The sequence below is a fragment of the Petromyzon marinus genome, chromosome 13 (genome assembly GCF_048934315.1).
Source record: "Petromyzon marinus isolate PM22_M1 ecotype Great Lakes invasive population chromosome 13, UKy_Petmar_22M1.pri1.0, whole genome shotgun sequence".
NCBI lineage: Eukaryota > Metazoa > Chordata > Hyperoartia > Petromyzontiformes > Petromyzontidae > Petromyzon > Petromyzon marinus.
In genome coordinates, this window is record NC_133679.1 from 2714827 (window position 1) to 2736465 (window position 21639).

At 45.0% G+C, this 21639-nt stretch overlaps 2 protein-coding genes across 9 annotated transcripts in view; one reads left to right on the top strand and one right to left on the bottom strand.

Annotated features, from left to right (window-relative positions):
• ATR (ATR checkpoint kinase) overlaps positions 1-3920 on the bottom strand; it is a 67776-nt gene extending 63856 nt beyond the window's left edge. For 3 of the 7 annotated variants that reach the window (XM_032953904.2, XM_032953905.2, XM_032953901.2), the window contains exon 1: positions 1035-1382. The gene's annotated coding sequence lies outside the window, so the exon portion shown is untranslated. Of the gene's footprint in view, positions 1-910; positions 1383-3835 lie in introns of those variants that run through there. The other 4 variants (XM_032953903.2, XM_032953902.2, XM_076066710.1 and 1 more) reach the window with 3 other exon arrangements.
• On the top strand, positions 905-19247 carry ESM1 (endothelial cell specific molecule 1). Of its 2 annotated transcripts, XM_032953908.1 has the most exons (4): positions 905-1026; positions 10695-11162; positions 14634-14792; positions 16807-19247. In XM_032953908.1, the coding sequence occupies exons 2-4, from the start codon at positions 10733-10735 to the stop codon at positions 16827-16829; spliced, it is 612 nt and encodes a 203-aa protein (XP_032809799.1). In that variant the 5' UTR covers positions 905-1026; positions 10695-10732; the 3' UTR covers positions 16830-19247. The 2 variants fall into 2 exon arrangements, with proteins under 2 accessions (XP_032809799.1, XP_032809798.1); XM_032953907.2 differs by lacking the exon at positions 905-1026 and having other exon boundaries at positions 9728-11162.
• The last annotated feature ends 2392 nt before the right edge of the window (positions 19248-21639 follow it).

Here is a 21639-nt window from a genome sequence, read left to right on the forward strand (position 1 = left end):
TTACACGAGATGACACTGTCACGTAACTCGCATTTCTCTACCACCAAATCTTTGTGAAGTTTATGCACTGCATGGTTAATAAGTAATGTGCTTCACATGTTACATACTCTACCACGATATAACCATGTTTAGATGCATGATTATACATGTCACCTAACCTCTACGTTCAAGTGTATATAAAACCACCACCCATCATCACGACATCGCCTTAACGAGGCTTGCCCGACAAGTCAGAAATGAGGTAGAAAGTAGCACCACAATTGTGCATTGGCAGCCATGTGCACACCAACAGCCACTAGAGGTCTCTACACTTACTTTAAAACGTCAATTCAATTCAACTAAACTATATATTTTGTATTTTACAAGGTAAGGCCCACTGAGCTATGTAGCTCTTTTCAAAAGCAACAAATGATAGCTCAACGAATTGGCTTGATCGTGTGGGCATTCATAGCAGCCAAATACTCATTAAACGCACGAGGGAAGCTTGTGGACCCAGAGAAACATCCACGCGATCACGGGGAGAGAGACGCAGCAAAACTACAAACAGGCAGCAGGTGTCAGGGTCGGGATCGGACCCACGACCTCCTCTGTACAAGGCGAGGCAGTTAACATCTCGCAGCCACCGTGATGATGAGACACGCAAACTCCAAATATACAGCAGCAGGCGTCAGGGTCGGGATCGAATCCACGACCTCCTGCATACCAGGCGAGGCAGTTAACATCTAGCTACCTTTTTGGATGCAATCGCTATACTGTAGTGTTAAGGGGGGGGGGGGGTGGTGAATCGTTAACCCAATGAATGTCTACGCTTTACACTCCGGCGGCCACGAAATTAATATCATCACGGCAGGGAGCCGAGCTGGCTCCTGATCGTGAACCCCGCAAACGCCCGACCGCACGAGTTAATCACTTTAGAGGCGGCGGCAGCGCAACTTCACATCCGCTCCTTCCTCCTCTGCCGCATTCGCGTGAGGGAACGAACGTGGCACGGAACTCACGCTCCTCGGCGCAAGGTCTCGCGTGCATGTGAGTACCTCCTGTGTGGTGTGAGAGAGTTAGTGGGGACGCTGATGGGGGGAGTAATCTCTCTCTCTCGCTCCTGGCCGGGAGACGGGGAAATGGCGGGAGATTAAAAGCCTGCGTGCTGGCGCGCGTCATTGGACGCCGCGACGTCACGTGCCCCGCCAGCAGCCAATCAGAGCGCGGTGCCCCATCTCGGCTACAGAATTGAGTGGCGCGCGAGGCGCCATGGCTGAGAGAACCCCTCTGAGGCAGAGAGACCCCTGCAATGTCTGTGAGGGATTGACCCATCTGTGGCAGAGAGACCCCGCAATGTCTGTGAGGGATTGACCCCTCTGTGGCAGGAGAGACCCCTGCAATGTGAGGGATTAACCCCTCTGAGGCAGAGAGACCCCTGCAATGTTTGAGGGATTGACCCCTCTGAGGCAGAGACCCCTGCAATGTCTGAGGGGTTGACCCCTCTGAGGCAGGAGAAACCCCGCAATGTCTGTGAGGGATTGACCCCTCTGAGGCAGGAGAGACCCCTGCAATGTCTGTGAGGGATTGACCCCTTTGAGGCAGAGAGACCCCCGCAATGTGTGAGGGATTGACCCCTCTGAGGCAGGAGAGACCCCTGCAATGTCTGTGAGGGATTGACCCCTCTGAGGCAGGAGAGACTCCTGCAATGTCTGTGAGGGATTGACCCCTCTGAGGCAGGAGAGACCCCGCAATGTCTGAGGGATTGACCCCTCTGAGGCAGAGACCCCTGCAATGTGAGGGATTGACCCCTCTGAGGCAGGAGAGACCCCTGCAATGTCTGAGGGATTGACCCCTCTGAGGCAGGAGAGACCCCGCAATGTGAGGGATTGACCCCTCTGAGGCAGGAGAGACCCCTGCAATGTCTGTGAGGAATTGACCCCTCTGAGGCAGGAGAGACCCCGCAATGTCTGAGGGATTGACCCCTCTGAGGCAGGAGAGACCCCGCAATGTCTGAGGGATTGACCCCTCTGAGGCAGGAGAGACCCCGCAATGTCTAAGGGATTGACCCCTCTGAGGCAGGAGAGACCCCTGCAATGTATGTGAAGGATTGACCCCTCTGAGGCAGAGAGACCCCCGCAATGTGTGAGGGATTGACCTCTCTGAGGCAGGAGAGACCCCCTGCAATGTCTGTGAGGGATTGACCCCTCTGAGGCAGAGAGACCCCTGCAATGTCTGTGAGGGATTGACCCCTCTGTGGCAGAGAGACCCCTGCAATGTCTGAGGGATTGACCCCTCTGAGGCAGGAGAGACCCCCTGCAATGTCTGAGGGATTGACCCCTCTGAGGCAGGAGAAACCCCGCAATGTCTGAGGGATTGACCCCTCTGAGGCAGGAGAGACCCCCTGCAATGTCTGAGGGATTGACCCCTCTGAGGCAGGATAAACCCCGCAATGTCTGTGAGGGATTGACCCCTCTGAGGCAGGAGAGACCCCGCAATGTCTAAGGGATTGACCCCTCTGAGGCAGGAGAGACCCCTGCAATGTATGTGAAGGATTGACCCCTCTGAGGCAGAGACCCCCGCAATGTGTGAGGAATTGACCACTCTGAGGCAGGAGAGACCCCCTGCAATGTCTGTGAGGGATTGACCCCTCTGAGGCAGAGAGACCCCTGCAATGTCTGTGAAGGATTGACCCCTCTGAGGCAGGAGAGACCCCGCAATGTCTGTGAGGGATTGACCCCTCTGTGGCAGAGAGACCCCTGCAATGTCTGAGGGATTGACCCCTCTGAGGCAGGAGAGACCCCCTGCAATGTCTGAGGGATTGACCCCTCTGAGGCAGGAGAAATCCCGCAATGTCTGTGAGGGATTGACCCCTCTGAGGCAGGAGAGACCCCCTGCAATGTCTGTGAGAGATTGACCCCTCTGAGGCAAGAGAGACCCCGCAATGTCTGTGAGGGATTGACCCCTCTGTGGATGAGGGAAATACCCGCAACGTCTGAGGGATTAACCCCTCTGAGGCAGGAGAAACCCCCTGCAATGTCTGAGGGATTGACCCCTCTGAGGCAGGAGAGACCCCTGCAATGTCTGTGAGAGATTGACCCCTCTGAGGCAAGAGAGACCCCGCAATGTCTGTGAGGGATTGACCCCTCTGTGGATGAGGGAAATACCCGCAATGTCTGAGGGATTGGCCTCTCTATGGCTTGAAGGAGAGACCCAGCAATGTCTGAGAGATTTGCCTCTCTATGGCTTGAAGGAGAGACCCAGCAATGTCTGAGGCATATACCCCTCTACAGCTGAGGGAGAGACACCAATAACACCAACAGCCTAACCAGTGGTTTGAAACAACACCAAAATAATTGTATATGTTGTGGGTTTACTCTCCAACACACCGGTGTGCTGAACTAGTAACGAATTTGCATGTTTTGTTGACGTGACAAACACCTTACTAATTAGCTGTCGGGTCGCGGTGGTTTTAAGGACTCATTTACGCGATCTAACCAAAAAAACCTCTGATATTCGTCGCAAAAGCCTACGTGTTAAACTGACCAAAACAACGTGTACAATAAAGAACTTTAAAAACACATTCTTGGTTCTTTCGGTAAAGTCACGTAGAAGGGAAATAAAATAATAAAAATATAAAACAATAAAATTATCACGACGTTTCAACTGCAACACAATCATCATCAGGTGTGAAAACCACAAGAACGTCGTGAGTTTTATATTTTTTATTATTTTATTGTTTCCCTTCTACGTGACTTTACCGAAAGAACCAAGCATGTGAATCCCTGCAGTCACGAAGTAAATCACCTTTAAAAACGTATTTTTTTTTTAAACAACGGTTTTGCTTCGTTAAACTCACGGTCGAGAAGTCGCGAAGGACGTCAATGGCGCCTGAGACACGTGGCGCCCGCGTTTTGTGCGAGCCGAGTTTAGGGACCGCGGCGTTTTTGACCGACACACAAATATATATAAATAATAAGGCGTCGTCCATACAAAATGTTAATTGCTTTAAAGTGGCGAATTAATTGATTAATTGATTTTGATACAGGCATGCATTGTCACCGGATTTGATTGGACAACGGGAAGTGGATGAAATTTTGATTGCAAGATTTTACCACGACAAGTAGAGGAATCAAGTTAAGTAAAACTAATCTAGATTTGAAGTTAAGTAAAACCGTTGATAAAAAAAACCCTCCAGATATGGAGTTTTGTCTCACAGATGTGGTTATATTGAGCCTGAGAGAGGACCAGGATAGAGGGAACCAGGGAGCTCGCTCGTGGAGCGTTCCCTCTGTAGAGTACGGGTGAAGAGGCCGCTACCTCTTCAAGTATCAGATTCGCCACTGTAATTGAAGCGTCTGTAATAAATACGTGTTGCCTCAAGTGAACAGTCTCCGACGTCAATAAGGCCACTGCAATGGTACGGAGACGTGCAGACCGCGTGGTGCGGCATTGGTGGTCAAGTACAGATTTAACACAAATAAATGAAGCCCGGTCATCGTTAACGCTTTTAGAAATAGGCGTGTATCGACCCCAACCCGGAAAATTTTGCTGTTTTTTTTCCTGGATTTTCCGTTTACACAAAGTCACATAGTCACTTTAAGATGTTTTCTTGTTCATGTTTTTTGTTTGTTGCGGTTGCACCCGATTCAAGAGCCGAATGGCTCACAGGGCTATACCAAATAAATGAAACTGAAACTGATCAGCAGCAGCCCACACAAGATCCACCAACAATACTCACCGTACACTGAAAAACACTCACCAACAACCACTGACCCAACAATAAACGGTACCACTCTAGTACAACTCACCAGCGGCACCACTCACATTGCAATACTTGGAAAACCACCTACAGGCAACCAAACTACCCGCATTACAGTAAAAAAACCTACAATGTTGCATCTATATAATGACTGGGTATCACTTAACAATGCTTCCAGTCAGTGTTAACTTTGTTAACAAAATTAGTGATGATAGTATTTGTCAACAGTGTCGTGTTTTTTTTGTTTTGGTCAAATATGACAATGAGTGTGATGAAAATTAATCGTGAGGATGACCACAACCACTTAAGGTGATGAAAATTAATCGTGAGGATGACCACAACCACTTAAGCCATCAACGATCAAAGTGCAAGCGGCTATGAACAATTTAAATGAACTGGATGGAACAAAAATGCAGATTAAGATACTTTAGCAACGTTATTAAGGACTTGCCAACCCACACTCACCATGCAGCCTGGTGAGTGGTGAAGTATGGTAAAACTAACCCTGGATTGGCATGGTTGGCTATGTAGGGTGCGCGAAAGAGGTTCAACTTACGGGAAATACAAAGGGCTGCACCCTGGGGAAGATTAGAGAGGTCAACTTTTGCGAATGAGTAAACTTTGTGTGATTAGCCCGTGAATTGTTTATCCTGTTGTTATTTTTGAGTGGGATTTTTCCTGGCTGCTGCCAATGGATTGTCATCACCCAGACAGGCACGGCCCTCATGACCCCACTGCCTCCTCACATTCACAGCCACCACACAATAATTCTACCAAATTTGGCATTTAAAAAAATCCCTAAAACGCATCATTGTATGACTACAAGGTAGGGCTCTCCTTCCTGAACGTTTTAACTAGTAATGGGCATTCCTTCCTGAGACGGATTAGCCAGCTCTTAACCAAAATATGCATATGGGTCAGTTGTCTGCAGTCATGGCTGCCTTGTCTGTGAAACCATGAGTCAGTCTCACGAATAATGCAACAAAAATGTTGTATTTATGACCTACTCGTGACTTATTATCAGAAATTAAAATTCCATATATTTACATGACGTAAATTCATGTAATGTTAAAAAGGGACTGTGTTGGCAACGGTGTCGGAAGTGGCGATGATAAAACGGCGGCAAAGTATTGTATATAGTCAAATAGAAAAATATAGTAACATGTTTGTATCAAGATCAACCGATCATATCGCCTGTGATGCCACCAGCAAACATGCAGCAAACGCCACCAATCACGACGGCTGCGCGGGCATCACATTCATTTTAGGAATATTCATCTTAATCCTGCGTTCAGTCTTAACTACCCAAATCATACTACAATAAAACATAATAATAATCTATGCTTCGAGTTTCTTGGCTTGCTGCTAGTCCGGCTCCTTTCCACCCCAACAATAACTCTGTTGTTAGTGGCTGATGCCGGCCGTCGCCACCGAAGCTAGCTGGGTAACTGGCTAAACGGGATTAAACGTTGGATTGAATTGAACCGCCGGAAGTTCAGAAAACGTATGATCGATAACAACTCCGAAGACTGACATGGTTCATTTGAAATTGTTCTAACTTTTAAATGTGTTCTCCATATAACTATTTCACCATAATATTGTCCAGCATTCTTTAAATCCTGGAGGATATTAAAAAACCTTCATCATACATATCTTGGCATTTCATTACATTATATATATTTAAAAAATCAGGTTACTTTAGTTGTCCGAGTACGGAAGGATTGTGAGAAGAGTGTGTATGAAATGTATACCATATGTTCCGTTGCAGAGCAACGGGTTTTCTACGTGTGATATAAAAACAAACTACAGAAGCCTAGCAAATATGCTAGCCACAAAACCTGCATGTATCTGCATTATACCGCAAATATCTAAACGCGTAAGGGGGGGTGCCATTTTTCGAGGAAGTCAAGTGAAAACAGATCTTGGACAAATGTTATGCTTATATTATATTTCGCTATGTTGGGCGAGGTGTGGTAGTTGCCATCAACTGCCCTGGCCATGATGGTATCTACAGCTTTATCTTAGCTTAACATATAAGGGAACTATTAAATGCATTAACCGATGTTCAGTGCTGTATAGAACGTAACATCCACTGCAGGTCGGCATGACTTTGACATTCCTCTTGGTAGACACCGGTGGAACGATCAACCACATCTGAACATCAACAGGCCAATAGGCAGATTTCCTGTATAAATGCAACATTACAGACAAGCCACAGTAGTGCGATTGTGGCCATATAGTAAACAACTGTAAAAGTGTGCATCCCTATCATGTGTGAGTAGCAAAACTACACACACTCTCTTCTTGGTTCTTTCGGTAAAGTCACGTAGAATGGAAATAAATAATAAAAATAAAACATAATAAAATTCTCACGACGTTTCGGCCACAACACAAGTAGCCTTCTTCAGGTGAAGAAACAGGACTGTCCAGAAGACAGCGCTTGAGTGAACACTGCCAAGCATGGACCGCGTCTTTTAAGCTGTGTCGGCAGAATTAACATATGAATTAGCATGTTACCCAGCCTCACCTCCGGAGCGGAGGAGGGTGGCGGCTGGGCACACAGAAAAATAAAAAAGCAGAACAGCCAAGGTGCGCTGCTCTGTCCTGTGTTGCATTATAACTATGCTATAAACTAGACTAATATATAATACAATATTATACCTTCCAATCTAAACTACATGGTATAATATCATATCCATAGACAAATTCCACCTTTGAATTATACAATGCGTTACTATACACTACCCTATACTTTAGACTATAAAATATTAGACTTGTAACATTACACTGTCTTATTCTATAAACCCTACTATATACCACACTGCTGTATATTCACTATGCAATTACGATACTATATATTGCCTTATGAATTATGTTAAACTGTTATACTATTTATTATTATACCACATGCTATAAACCATACCATTGACCGTGGTGTGAAAGGTATTATTTGTTATTTATTTTCATTCTACATGGTGACTTTACCGAAAGAACCAAGAAGATGAATCCCTGCAGTCACGAAAGCTTTAAATCGAAATTTACACACACTCTACCCTGAAGCCCTCTCGTCGTGGCTGGCAGACTCCGAAATTGGCATTTAGCTCCTCGACATATTGCCCCGTGCAAGAATAAGTAATATTTTTAAAACATTTTTTTAAAGACGCTTTAATGAAATGTACCGTACGAGTAATGGAAGAACTTCACGACTCCAGGAAGTGGCCACGAAGTTTGCCACAACGAAAGGGGACCGTGTTTCAATTACAGCCAACGTCGGTTTCCCGTGGACAATTAGACACAAGCCGAAACATAACATATCAATTTTTTAAAAAAATATGTTTATTTTTTGATAGAATTTGGTATTGTCAGCAGTATGACATAAGTATACCCAGTTTGCAGTCGATACCACATTGGGAAGTGGGTAAAAATTGAGTTACAAGATTTGAGGATACAACAACGACGACAAGAAGAACAACAACAACAGACAGTGAGTTAAATAAAAGCGTGTAAAAAAATGGTGCCATTCATTCATCCCCATCCTATGAAGAGGCGTCAAGAGGTACAGTTCAGCACCTCCGATCAGTACGGTTGGTTACGTACGGTGCGAAAGAAGTTCATCAATAATTTAATCAGCCATAACAGTCCCGCTGATTATTAAATTTTGCAATGTGTTCGAAGTCTCGTAATAAACACTTTTTTTAAAAGTATACACACTAAGGCCGATGGAAAGCGGGCGAAAGCTCGCGACTGGCGGTCACCCCCCCCCCCATGCCCAGTGTCTGGTACGCCCCATGTCGACACCGAGGAGGCGAGCGGTGGCGCTGTGGTGCGCGCGCTCTCTGATTATTGATCCCGGCCGATGCTGAGTTCAATTCATTGCTCGAGTTCAATTGATTCTGGGGGCCTCCCTCAGAATCAATTGAACCCGGCCGGGGGCCTCCCCCCAATTGATTCTGGGAGCCTCCCAGGGATACAGTATATAAGTAATAGTTACATAATGTATATGTACAACTGAATGCAGGAGGCTACAGCACTTCCTGCAGGAGAAAGTGTGAAGATGGCAATGCCATTCTGCATAAATGTTGTGTTAATTATAATATTTATGTACCGATACATATACTCGATACATCGCTGCATACTCGATGTGCATCATGCAAAGGTTATAAATATATCCAGTATCCATAGAGGCATCATCCGTCATTAAAAAAAAATTCGTAATAAATCAGCCTCTGCCAGAAGTGGCATGATAAAATTAACTGAGCAATTTCATGGGACAGCAATTTGAACTGCTTGTTTTAAATGCTTCCAACATATTCCTTCAATTAAAAATCCGTAAATGTCGAGAACATTTGCCGTAACAGAAAATAAAAGTGTTGGCTGGAGAAGCACGCGCGGATTCCACAACACGTGCATCGCACGTACCGCACAAAAGTTACGTGCACGAGGCAAAAAAACCCCACTAATTCCGGAAGAACTACACATTATAGTAATCTTTTCTCGAGTCGCCATGAACACATTGAGCATCTGTGACCAACAGGACAGGCAGCAGTGAGACAGAGGCAGTTATAGACTGGCGTGCCTTATTTAGGACGTATCACTTTAGTAGTCACCAATGCTCGCTGCTGCCAAGTCTGTCTTCAGGGAACAAAACCGGGAACATATTTCTGATATACTTGAAGGGGTTGTTATATTTTTTTAAACCAAAAATCTAGAGTGACTTTCAACAGCGCATAGCAGAAGCATTTGTAACCATCACCGCCGAGATGTTGGAGAACACACAACAGGGGGACGATCCGTGCATGTGGCCATGGTGCCGTGAACGAACTTTTGAACGCATTGCGGTAAATTTTGGCAAATCCCATTTATGGAATTGTTTGTTTTCTTCCACGGAGGGGGCGGTGGTGGTGGTGGTGGTGTGTGCGGGTTTCGGAGAAAGTCCGACGTATAACAACGGCGAATAATTTACTCAAAAGTTCCGCGCAACGAGGATCCCGCGTGTAGTCATCGCTTGGTCACATGGCGGAGAGGGCGTTGGCGTCAGTCTTAGGAATCTCTGCGCGAACCACCGCAAAAAAAAGCATCGCTCCGAACGGAATGAACGGGAGACGAACGTCTAGCTCGGGGAAAAAAATGTTCAGCAGAACGCGTGCGTCAAGTTACATACACAGAGGTGGGAGACATGTACATACACAGAGGTGGGCGTCATGTACATACACAGAGGTGGGAGACATCAACTCGCTGCCAGCCACCCCTCCCTCTGGGGGGTGCAAACACCACGCGTTACATCTCAGCTGGGCTGGGTGTCTCTTCAATAGGCGCGTCACAAAGCCTCTGCCCACACATTTCCTGTGCGCATTGTGGACATTGACACTTCATTCCTTAAATAACCCATTTGGAAGAAGAAGAGCAAAAAAATGCAGACATTATTCAAACATCCGGAAAAAGAGGTTGTGAGACGCGCATTCGCCGTATTGTGTTGGTGTGTGTGCCTGATCCAACACACGCCCCTTTGGCAAGGACCCTTCATATAAGCCAGTCCCGCGTGTCCCGTCTCATTCCGACCGACACACTAACCCAGCACCAGCGTGGGTCACTCTTTCCTCCATCCAACATCACCATCCAACATCAGTACAGCAATCGAGGGTCACTCTTTCCTCCATCCAACATCACCATCCAACATCATCACAGCAATCGAGGGTCACTCTTTCCTCCATCCAACACCCCATCCAACATCACCATCCACCCAACATCAGCACAGCAATCGATATCGGCAGACGCATCAGCAGGCCGAACACGTGTTTATAAAGTGCAGCGCCTCCGCGCTCTGTAAACACTTCACTCGGAGCGCGCTAATTGCGGCACGCATCGAAGGGGGAAGGACGAGGACTGTGCATCAGCTATTTATTATTTCTAAAATTAACCTTTTCTTTCCCCCCCCCCACTACCGAATTCATTCCAGCGACCTCGTTCTCACTCCAGCCGATAACAAGCAATAAGATGATGATGATGAAAATGTTGACGATAACGACGGTGACGGTGATGACGATTCTACTACAACTGCAGTTGACTCACGCGACCCGAGTGTCGTCGCCCTACCCCGGCAAGGACTCACAGCAACAACACGGACAGCAGCAAGAAGAAGAGCAGCAGCAAGTGCAGAACCAGCAGTTAGAGCCCTTCGAGTGGAAGGGCTACGCCGTGGACTGCCCGGGCTGCGAGGCCTTCTCGTGCCCCGCGCTGCCCGCGCGCCGCTGGTGTCGCCGCGCGGTGCCCGACGACTGCGGCTGCTGTTCGGTGTGCGCCGCGGGCCGCGGGGAGCGCTGCTACCCGGCCGTGGTGGGGCTCAACTGGCTCAAGTGCGCCAAGGGGCTGCGATGCCGCCCGGCGGGCGAGGACGAGTTCGGCGACACGTACGGCCTCTGCGAGGGTGAGCTCCGCGTGCGTGCGTTGTGGTGGCGGTGGTGCTGAGCTTCTTGACATCGTGAGTCGTGGCTTTGCGTTTCCGCTCACGGGGGGGAAAATAAATAAACCGATGCCTTGGGGAAGTTCCCCGAGGTCGACCCGGCCTCAAATGATGAGTGCCCGGTGCGTAAAAAACATCGCCACTGGGGAGACAAAGGCGGCCGGGCGTGGTTGCTGGCCACCCACCCCCTCGTGTGCCGTACCGGCCTTCGTAGGTGCTCATAAGAAACGTTTATGGGTGAGATCGCGTAAATATACATGTGTCGTTAACCTACCACCACCACACCCCCCCACCATTCACAGCCAATTAGTAAGATTTGTCACGGAAACAAAACGTGTCAATTAGCGCAAATAGTCTGTCTTGCCCAAACAGTCTTCGGTCACGTCACCGCCACTTAGTGGATCATGGCGGTCGATGTTGTTGTTGTTGTAGCATGCCTGGTAAATACTGTATGAAGTTCCTCACGCTGTTCTGATGCGTGGCGTTACACCGATGGCATCAAGTTTCAGCGAAGGCGCGCCACGGCAGGGAGCTTCAGTGGAGAGGACACGCCGACGAGTGCTCAATTTATGATGCTGCAGGATATAATAATCCACCGAAAAGTCCTTACGATGATTTGCTTTAGCCACGTGTAAAGTGATCTCACATGCCCTGGCACTAAAGGTACTGTATCGAAAACAACGATTTTTTTTCTCTTCATATAACGCCTGGCTATACTTGAGAACTGTTTACCAATGGATTTCAGCCTTCCTGGGATGACGATCGCATGTGTAGTATGATGAACTTACATTCAGGTCGGCCTTCTGCTGGAGCAGCGGTTCTCAACTTGTGTACCCACTGGCCATGACAAGTGGACGTGTGGCAGATTGTACTCTTGATTCAGAGTGGTTTCAATTTTGAAAATTTGACAACAAAAATTGGATTGGTTCAGGTCTGCAAAAATTCGAATGTATTTTTTTAGGTGGTGGCAGTGGACCTCTGTGACTTCCTTAACAATCACGGGTCCAAAACATTTGGGAACCAGTGCACTAGACGATGTGAGGGCCAAATGGCATGCATTTCTCAGGCTGAAAAAGCAGCATTTACTATGTGAAGGAGCTGTAACCGAGGGGGGTAGATCAATAGGAAGTGGAGTGAAACGCACAAAGAATTTGGGTTCGAGCCCTTGCCTCAGGTTGCAGAGTTTTTCAAGTTACAATAACATAGTATTTAATAGCCATTGGCATGCAGAGTAGTGTATAGTCCTTTGCCGTGTTAAGCGAGGTCACATCATGTTCCACATGTATATCAAACCTGTTGAATGACTAATTTATCTTGAACCAACCTTTGCATCATTCTCAGTGGAAATTTTCAATTTCCTCGAATTAATTTACAATGGTTGTCACGATGAAGATATCTGTACACAGCCTGAGTCTTCGGTGGAGATTCCACATTCCCATGTCTGGGGACCAGTCTGTTCAATGGAGAGATGTGTGAAAGACCTAAATAATGTTGTTTACATAGAGCAGTTACTAATTTCAGCATAATCAACATAACCGACTCTCATACGGGAACATTACAAGATATCACTGTCTTCACTGTAGCCGACACCACGCCTGCTATTCCCTGCAGAGAGCCGTGTTTGGGAAGCAATCTCCAAAGAGTTTTGTTCGGGGCACGTATCACATCATAGGCTGTCCCATGTTAGGAAGCCACTGGGAGCTATGCACGTTTTAATCTCAATTGAAAACTAATTTCTTTAGAGCTGCTTTTTGCGTGTTAGTTTGTTGTTCTTCCCCCACACCTCCGATGAGCACGGTTGGCTATGTACGGTGCAAATTAAGTTCAACATCCATACATACACTTACATGGACCTTGTCAGTCAGTTGAATCTTAATGCCAGGGTCTGACCTCATGACCTCCTGCTAGCAAGCCTTTGACACTTCACTTGGCCTCAACGTGCACCTAGCCTGACGCAAGCACCAGGGATCACATCACCGTCATTCAGTGGTGAATGGCGGCTGTTGCTGTGCGTTGGGGTGGAGCTGTTGCCCTCTGAGCTAAGAACCAGGTATCCTGAGTTCGATTCCTAGCCACAGCCAACAATCAGTGACAAATTATATATAAACCATCTTGGTCCATGCCTAGGTACATACTCCATGGCAGCTGTGGCAATCAACCTGTACATGAAACGTAAAATGGGGAACACGTGGATTGTACCATTGAACGGGACTGGTTCCGCAACTTAGGGATGTGTAACTTCCACCAGATTCATGGCTGTAAATGGAAGAGTGACAACCCATTTTTGTTTTGGTGCAGAGTTATTCTGGCTTAGCTTTGATACCTAACATTAAAACATTCGTATGGATTAACTACACATCCATTCGTTCTACATTCGCTCGTGTATGTGCGTGTATTACAGGCAGTTGCAATAATCACTTTGTTACACACACTTATACTTAATGGTTTATACAGACTATTCACGTCATGAATAGACATCAGACTCATAAAAACAATTTTTTTTATTTTTGTCTTCAGATAACTGACTAACGGCCATTGCCTGAGTACAGGGATGTTTAAGGTGGACTTAATATGTACATATACGTATGTGCGTATCATTAGCATATGCGTGAAATTACATATTAATACAAGAGCCAGACTTTCAGATTTTGGCAGGACACGGTGTTAGTTGTGGATCTGTGCCACGCTGGATTTTGTAAATTCCTCAGCAGAAGTGTGGGAAAGTCTTCTGTCCACACCGGTGAAATATATATTTTTAAATATATTGCAGCCAATTGACTCATGGAGCCAACAATGAATCAATTCATTGTTTTAAATAGATTCTTACGTTCACGTGTGCAAGATTAAATTATTTACGATGTATGGACATTATTATCTGCTCATGAAACACGAATGTGTGTTGAGCCACACTATGGCCGATGATGTGAAAAGCTGCAAGGTTCGTACATAAATGCACATAGATCAAATTGCTACATTTTGGTATTCGTGCCGTTCATATAGCACGAGGCTATCACGAAGGTGCTATGTTTCACGGACACAGTTTGCAGCAGCTTTGCAGTATGGTGGAAATGTTGCAATGTGTAATCCCCATCGAATATTTTGCGGGCACATTTTCAAATTTTGACGAATTTCCACCGTCACGCTGAAAGATGTCACGGGATCTTTAGTGTCCACTTTGAAGCAGACCCCTGCGTATTTGACAGTTAATTCAGTTTCGGCACTAACCAGGGCAGCCTGCCAATTTGAACCGTAAACCTCTGCAAAAAGTGGGCAGACACGTTACATTACCCCTGGGACACGGTCGACGCGAATGCACCGATCGCTGTCGATCCACAGTTGGCTACGTACGGTGCGAAAGACGTTCAACATAAATACATACACACATTCACAATCTCGTGTCACTCCTTACCCTCCTCCCATCTTTCCGGGCTGCAGACTGCCCCGCAGGCACGTACGGGTTGGGCTGCTCGGGCGTCTGCAACTGCCTGTCGGGCCGCTGCGAGCCAGAGAGCGGCAAGTGCCACCGTCTGCCGTTCGTGCAGAACGCCGCCCGCCCGCCGCCCAAGAAGCGTCTGGCCGCCTCGCACACGAGCTGTGAGTTTTTTCCCGCGAGCGACCGTGTGCTGCTGCACGTCTCGAGCCGCTCAGGAGAAGCGGCGGCAGTCCATTCGGGGCGCGCTAGGAAACAAGTTAATTTTGTATGCGTCCGTCGTAGGGACTGTAAACCAATCAAACATTATATACAACAAACTTACGTGAATGTGGCGCACAGAAAAATAATGTAAAAACCTACCGTATTGTGACTCGAAAATGAGGGAATGTAATATTGTCATTAAAAATTTTAATGATAAATAAATACAGCGAATTTACAAACAGGATCAGCAACATCTGAAAGCAAGGTAAACATAAAATAAATTAATTCATAGCAAACATATGCTGGATACGCTATGTAACTTTAATACATTCCACTTGTGTGAAATAATTAAGTTGGTAGACTAGTGGCATTTTAAATTATATTGATAGTGTTGTTGAAATTATGAGCTTATTTTAATAGGAGGATTGGAATTTGAAATTATATTTGCTAGACTTCCAAAAATAGGACCTCTATTTTTTTCATAGGTTGCTTGGGGGCCCTACATTTTTTTGCCAAGTTTGATTTTGCGAGTAAATACATCTCATGCAGTTCACAAGTAAACATTGGTTAACTGTGTCCCATTTGTATCCCACGGAATGTTTTAACAGTTTGTCGGTGATTTAAAATGAGGGCTGTCCAAATGATAGCCCATGTTCCAAACACTGCCAATAACCTCATCTCATCTGACCCTCGGCTTAACTCAAACACCTCATTGTCCCGCTTGTGGCTCTCACATGCCACTTCCGTACCGTTCACCAATATCACGTTGCAGTGGTGTGCATCACCACATCCAGCCAGGGAGACATAAAATATACATCTTATTTACCAAGGCAATTTAGTTTGCTCAATGAATTTAGTTTTGTTTCTGCTTTATTACATTGGAACATGTGCAACCTTTGTCAACCCAATACTATATGATGGTCTCCTTGCACTGTTTGGTTTATCTGACCATACTTCACCACGCTGGTCAGCACAGGTTGGTGAAGGCAGGTAGCATAGACATGAGAATATAGAAGTACAGTACAACTGTGAATATTTATACACTGCTTTCTGCTGCCCACAGCAGAGTCCCACATCCTATAACACCTGTTTTACGCACTGTCGACCATCCACGCACTATCCCGACTCACAAATGAGTAGTAATTGTTGAAAATATATTGTATGAACTCTAATTCCAAGCGCATATCCATGCTAATGAAGTATCGGAGATGTACAATTTCAGTATAGTAGTTGTACTTGCCCATATCTACAGATGAAAAGCCTCTGTGGAGTCATATACATGCACGAGTGCACGTATCTCTTTAGTTGTAGAACAATGACTAGAGATTAAATCGTCAGGTTGCATGTGGTGGAGTAAAGTGTGTTTACTTCCACCGCTTCTGAAAGGTCTGGCCAGCCAGGAACTGTAGGGCAAATACCCTCAAGGGAGGCCCTTCCACCAGTTAAAAAACTAAAACTAAACTTTTTTTAATTTTACCAGGTAAACCCCACTGAGCTATAGCGCTCTTTTTCAGAAGCGACCTGATCATAAATGATAGCTCAACAAAGTGGCTTATCACGTGGAAGTTTATAGCAGCCAAATACTCTAAACGCATGTTTCTAAATGTGGAGCGAAAAGCCGGAGGATCTGGACAAATATCCACACGACCACAGAGAGAACATTCAAACTCCAAATATACAGGCGTTAGGGTCGGGTCCGAATCCATGACCTTCTGTATACCATGCGAGGTAGTTAACATCTCACCACCATGCACCTTTATCTTTTACCAAATTGGAAATAAGTAACATGATGTGCATGTTTAGAACACTCACCACTACTCCGTCAATGATAGCTGCGTGGAAACGTTGTGCTGGGGAGTACGTTTGTATATATGTTGAACTTCTTTCACATCGTACATAGCCAACTGCGCTAATGCGAGGTGTGGAGTGACAGCTGTTTAACATGTGTGTCTGGTTTTTTGTTATAATTTACAGATCGCTGGCACAGAACTGGATAAGAGAGAGAGAAGACTTCCCCCATATGAAGCAGAGACAGCAGGATCAGTCTTTGGGTCTTTGGGGGAACATCTTTTGAGCATATGTATTAAGTATAGTATTCAATAAATTAAAGTGCCCTTTATTGTAGTGAAGCAGAAAAATGTATTTCTTGCAAATAAGAATACAATTTTACCTTTAAGATATTTATAGCAGGCAGCCGGTTTTAAAATCAATTTTGCAAAGATCAACAGTCGTGGGAAGTTAACCATTGACCCTGTTTAAACTGGAATTCTGCAACCTATACCAAAGCATCATGGCACCATTTATAATTTCTGTAGAATGGATGCAGTTTGGACATGGGCGTGTTTGTGATGACTATAGAAGCCCAAAGCCAGTTGATACTTCCACTTTGCCCGATGTTGGGTGTGTTGAGAGGATGATTTTGGATGACAGGCAAGTGGGAATTCTGCACACGATCAGCAGCTATAGGGTTTGAGTGTGGAAACAGCTAATTCGGTTCATAATGACAAGTTTAATTTCCAAAAAAGTGTTTACCCATTGTGTGACAGAAATGTTATTGGAAAACAACAAAATGAATCACATTTGTCTTGCATTGTCGGCCAGATTTCCAAGTGAATACATTTCTCTCAGTGTAGCAGGTCCACTCTTTGATAAACATTGTCTTGATCCATATAGTTGTCATCATATTGCAGCCTTATTCTTGATAAATGGCATTTGTCTTCGAGACTCTCGGAGGACCAAAAACGAAAAACAGCTCGTGACTCTTCCAATGTTCGGTGACAAAATATGGGAACAAAACAATTACAGGCAGTCCCCAGGTGTTGCAAAACGGTTAGGTTCCTCAGAAACGATCCATAACCCGAATTTTCCATATGTCGGAAATAGTTGTGCCTCCCCTACTCGATTGCTAGTTCGTTTTCTCTCAGTACTGTAAAATAATTACGTAACGCTACGAAAAAAAATCTGTTTACCTTTAACCTAATTAAGCTCGGGCTTGGTGAAGGCGGCGTTTTTGTGGTGTGAGGTGTGAGGTGTTTTGCCTTACGCCTCGCTCTGCGGTATTCAACCGCGACCTAACCGTGCTGCACTATCCGCGCGTTCGTAACTAACGCAAAAAAAATCAGCTTTTTTTTTTTACACAATTTACGGGGATATTTCCTGAAAGTCGGATTTCCATAAGTTGGGGCCTTCTGCAACCCGGGGACTGCCTGTATATGTTATATTGTACACAGTCAAGTGCCATTCACTACACAATGCTAAAATAGTTCTGATATATGTCAGAGAAATATTAATAGTCTCCTTACTGAAACACTTTATTTTAGGTCATCACAAGCTCATAAATCTAACACGACTCGGTGAACTTCCTACCAACCTCTCCAAGACTGTTCATCGATTGTGTGGTTTCAGCCTCATAGTTTAGTGACACGGGAATTCAGCTATTAGGATAACAACATATGTGCTTCATATGTGGGCACCCATGCAGAAATTAAGATTTATTTTTGTACAAATGTTTCTTTAAAAATATATATTTAATATGTTATTATTATTATCATTGTAAGAACAGGGCTTTTCGTTTCATTGTATTGCAAAAATGTAAGTCAAAAGCAGACACAGTGCCCTTGAATGGATGTAATAACATTCACCTGTTGACCGATTCTCGTGCTGAAGAGTGTTTTACCCACATCATTCGACAAACACAATCGGCGTATACTCCGGGGCTATGAGACGCACCCCGGATAGCCTGAACAGACTCCCATAATAAAGGGGTTTTTTTGGGGGGAGGGGGGGGCACAAGTGCTGTTAGCGAGCACCTATGAAGGCCGGCACGGCACATGAGGGGGTAGGTGGCTAGCACCACACTCGTCCGCCTTTCTATACGAATCTGGTCACATGCACGGACCCCGAGCGGATTATGAGACGCACCCCAAAATATTGCTTTTAAATACAGGGGGACAGAGCACCCTTTCTCCTCCAGACAATACGGTAACAGCACAGTTCACATACTCAACAAACCGTATATAGAGTTTTCTCTTTTCTGTGATTGATTCGATATTTTTTACAGAAATAATATATTTTGTTAGCTAAGTTAAATTTAAATGATAAGATTTATTTAAACGGACAAGATTCCTTTATTCGTGTATTGCGTGTGGCAAAATGCGTGATATGTGCTACGTGTACGTTTTATATTTCTATTTGGTTTCTTAATGGGTGCGTTAAGAAATGTTTGATTTATATTAACATCGATAATATGGTTATACTGTTTACAGTGTTAAACCGGTTTTTTGTGTTTACAATGCATTAGTTATAAACGTTTTGCATAGACATTAATACATTTATGGATAATTTCTCTTTGTTTTCATCTTGCTTCTTTGTATATGGATATTATTGTAAATTAAATATAATTTATCATGTGTCAAGCATTGTTTTTGGTCGTTGTTTTGGGATAGCGTTTTGCAAAAAAACTTCCCATCTTAATTGTGATGATGATAATGGTGATGAATGAATGCATAGAGCTGTGGAGCAGTGGTTGTTGAGTTGCGCTGTGAACCCAGTTCAATTCCTTGCTACAGCAAATATTCGTGGCGATATCTGGACCACTCTTGCCCCCAACTCGCACTAGCAATTCCCACAACTGATATGGCTTGGGATGGCCACGGTGGCTAGATGTTAACTGTCTCGCCTGGTATACAGGAAGTCGTGGTTTCTATCCCGAGGCTGATGCCTGTATATTTGGAGTGTGCATATTCTCCCCGTGGTCACGTGAATTTTTCTCCGGGTCATCTGGTCCCCCCCCCCAAACATTTAGAAGCATGCGTTTAGAGTATTTGGCTGCTATAATGTACGCTTGAAAAGCCACTTCGTTGAGCTATCATTTGTGGCCAGGTCGCCTCTGATGAAAGAGCAATATAGCTCAGTGGGCCTCAACTGGTAAAATAAAATAAAAAAGTGTGTCCAGCAGTGGCTTTGATAACAGACGTGACATCACATTACCCGTTTTGCACCACCTTTCAGAAATGTGGCCTTGCCCTCCTGACCAGAATGAAACCGTTCCACAAGTTTGCAGGCAGATCATGCTTCACATGTTCAAACATACGTTACACGTGCAGTAGCAACAGTGCGGGATACACCACACCTAAGTGTACATGCATGTGCTACGTATAGGAATTCATACGGGGGGGGGGGGGGCAATTACAAAGTCCATAGACGTAAAGGAAGCAACGAGTCGCGTTGAGTAATAGTTATTTTGCTACAAAGCCCCTTGAAGTGCAATGCACTAAATCTTTCGATATTCTCGTCGGTAAAATCGCTGCCTTGAAGAACGCATAGTTTTGTTTCACAAACTACTCAATATTAACCAGAATCAGAATATGTATGCTGGAGGAATCCCACCAGCTATTATCCTCTTTTTCACATATGTCCAATAATGATAATGTCACTGGGATCGTCACCTGAGTTCGAATCTAACTCGGGGGTCAAAGCCCTCTTGCAAAAATGTTGGCGCAAGACAACTGCAGCTGTGTGGGCAGTCAACATTGGGTTCTCTCCATGGATGAATGGGCCCTTGTTTATAGTGGAATTTCTACCCCTGGCTCAGAGCTACCAGGGGAAATGAGCACCACCTAATGTTCATGAAAGTTCGGAGTTATTTAGACTTTTTTTTAACAAATGGAGGTAATTCGGTGGTAAAGCAATCAGAGAAAATGGTAATAGATTAAGAGATAAGCGAATTTGTCACAAAGTAACCTCACATTGCCGTGACCTAGCTTTCACATTTTCTCACTTTCTAAAAAAACACGGTGAGAAAATCCAAAAAGGAATGACGGTAAACTGTGGAAGTTACTTAAAATGATGCAATCTTCTGGCCAGGGGAAACAGAAAAGTTATTTAGAAATAAAATTCAGAAATGCAAAGGTTTTAGGATTGCCACCAGGTGGTATGTTGTTATAAGTGGCGTGAACTTCATTTGTGTGTGTTTTTAACATGAATTAGTGTGATCTGGGATTCGAGTCAAGGTTTCAGCCGCCTGTGATTAAACCAGGTTCTCGAGGGTAGAGAGTTGATGGTCTCAGGACAGTCACCAATGATGACACGAACATTTTCACCACATTAAATTTGTATTTAATTTGAATATTTTCCAGCTCTGAGCATGAAATATATGTTTGCCATGTGAAAAACAGAACTCTCAATGGCAGGAAGGGTGGGGAAATTTCTGCCCCTTACTGTATCAGAGGTGACTGGAATGGATCTCAGTGGTAGCTCCGTGATATCCACTACTGTGGGCCGTTCTTTGACACGAAGGGCTACATTGCAAGAGCTCCAAATGACTCATAACACGACGCTGGCAACACAATTGAGACAAAGCTGGGGAATACTTATTTATTTACTCATGTATAACGTTAAATATAAGATTAATTCCCAGGAAGGCCTTGAACCTGAAACTTTTTGAAATTCCAAGTGTGGGCAACTATTCATGTACAGAGGTCGTGAGCAATATCATCTTCTTTTAAGCATACTTAAAAGTGCACAGTTGAGTATATGGCATCCGTGAATACAGTTTACATGACTGTACTCGTATTAATATGGTGCAGTTTATGTCATATACAGGGCCAATGAAATGCTTTTGGGAGACGGAAGGAAAATGCCAGAGGAGGCCTCTAAGGCCTGGAGCCTTCACCCCACGCCTCCCTCATTATTTAGCAACGGAAACGTGACTTTCAGTTCAGCAATGAACTACTGCGTAGTCGTGGTACACGCTTGAGCAAATGGTATAAGATTCGGCCTCTGATGGTCAGCTTGCAATTTGATGTT

Coding starts and splice junctions, on each gene's coding strand:
- ESM1 (XM_032953908.1), top strand. CDS start 10,733: ATGATGATGATGAAAATGTTGACGATAACGACGGTGACGGTGATGACG. Junction 11,163..14,633: donor CACGTACGGCCTCTGCGAGG/GTGAGCTCCGCG, acceptor TCCGGGCTGCAG/ACTGCCCCGCAGGCACGTAC. Junction 14,793..16,806: donor GGCCGCCTCGCACACGAGCT/GTGAGTTTTTTC, acceptor TATAATTTACAG/ATCGCTGGCACAGAACTGGA.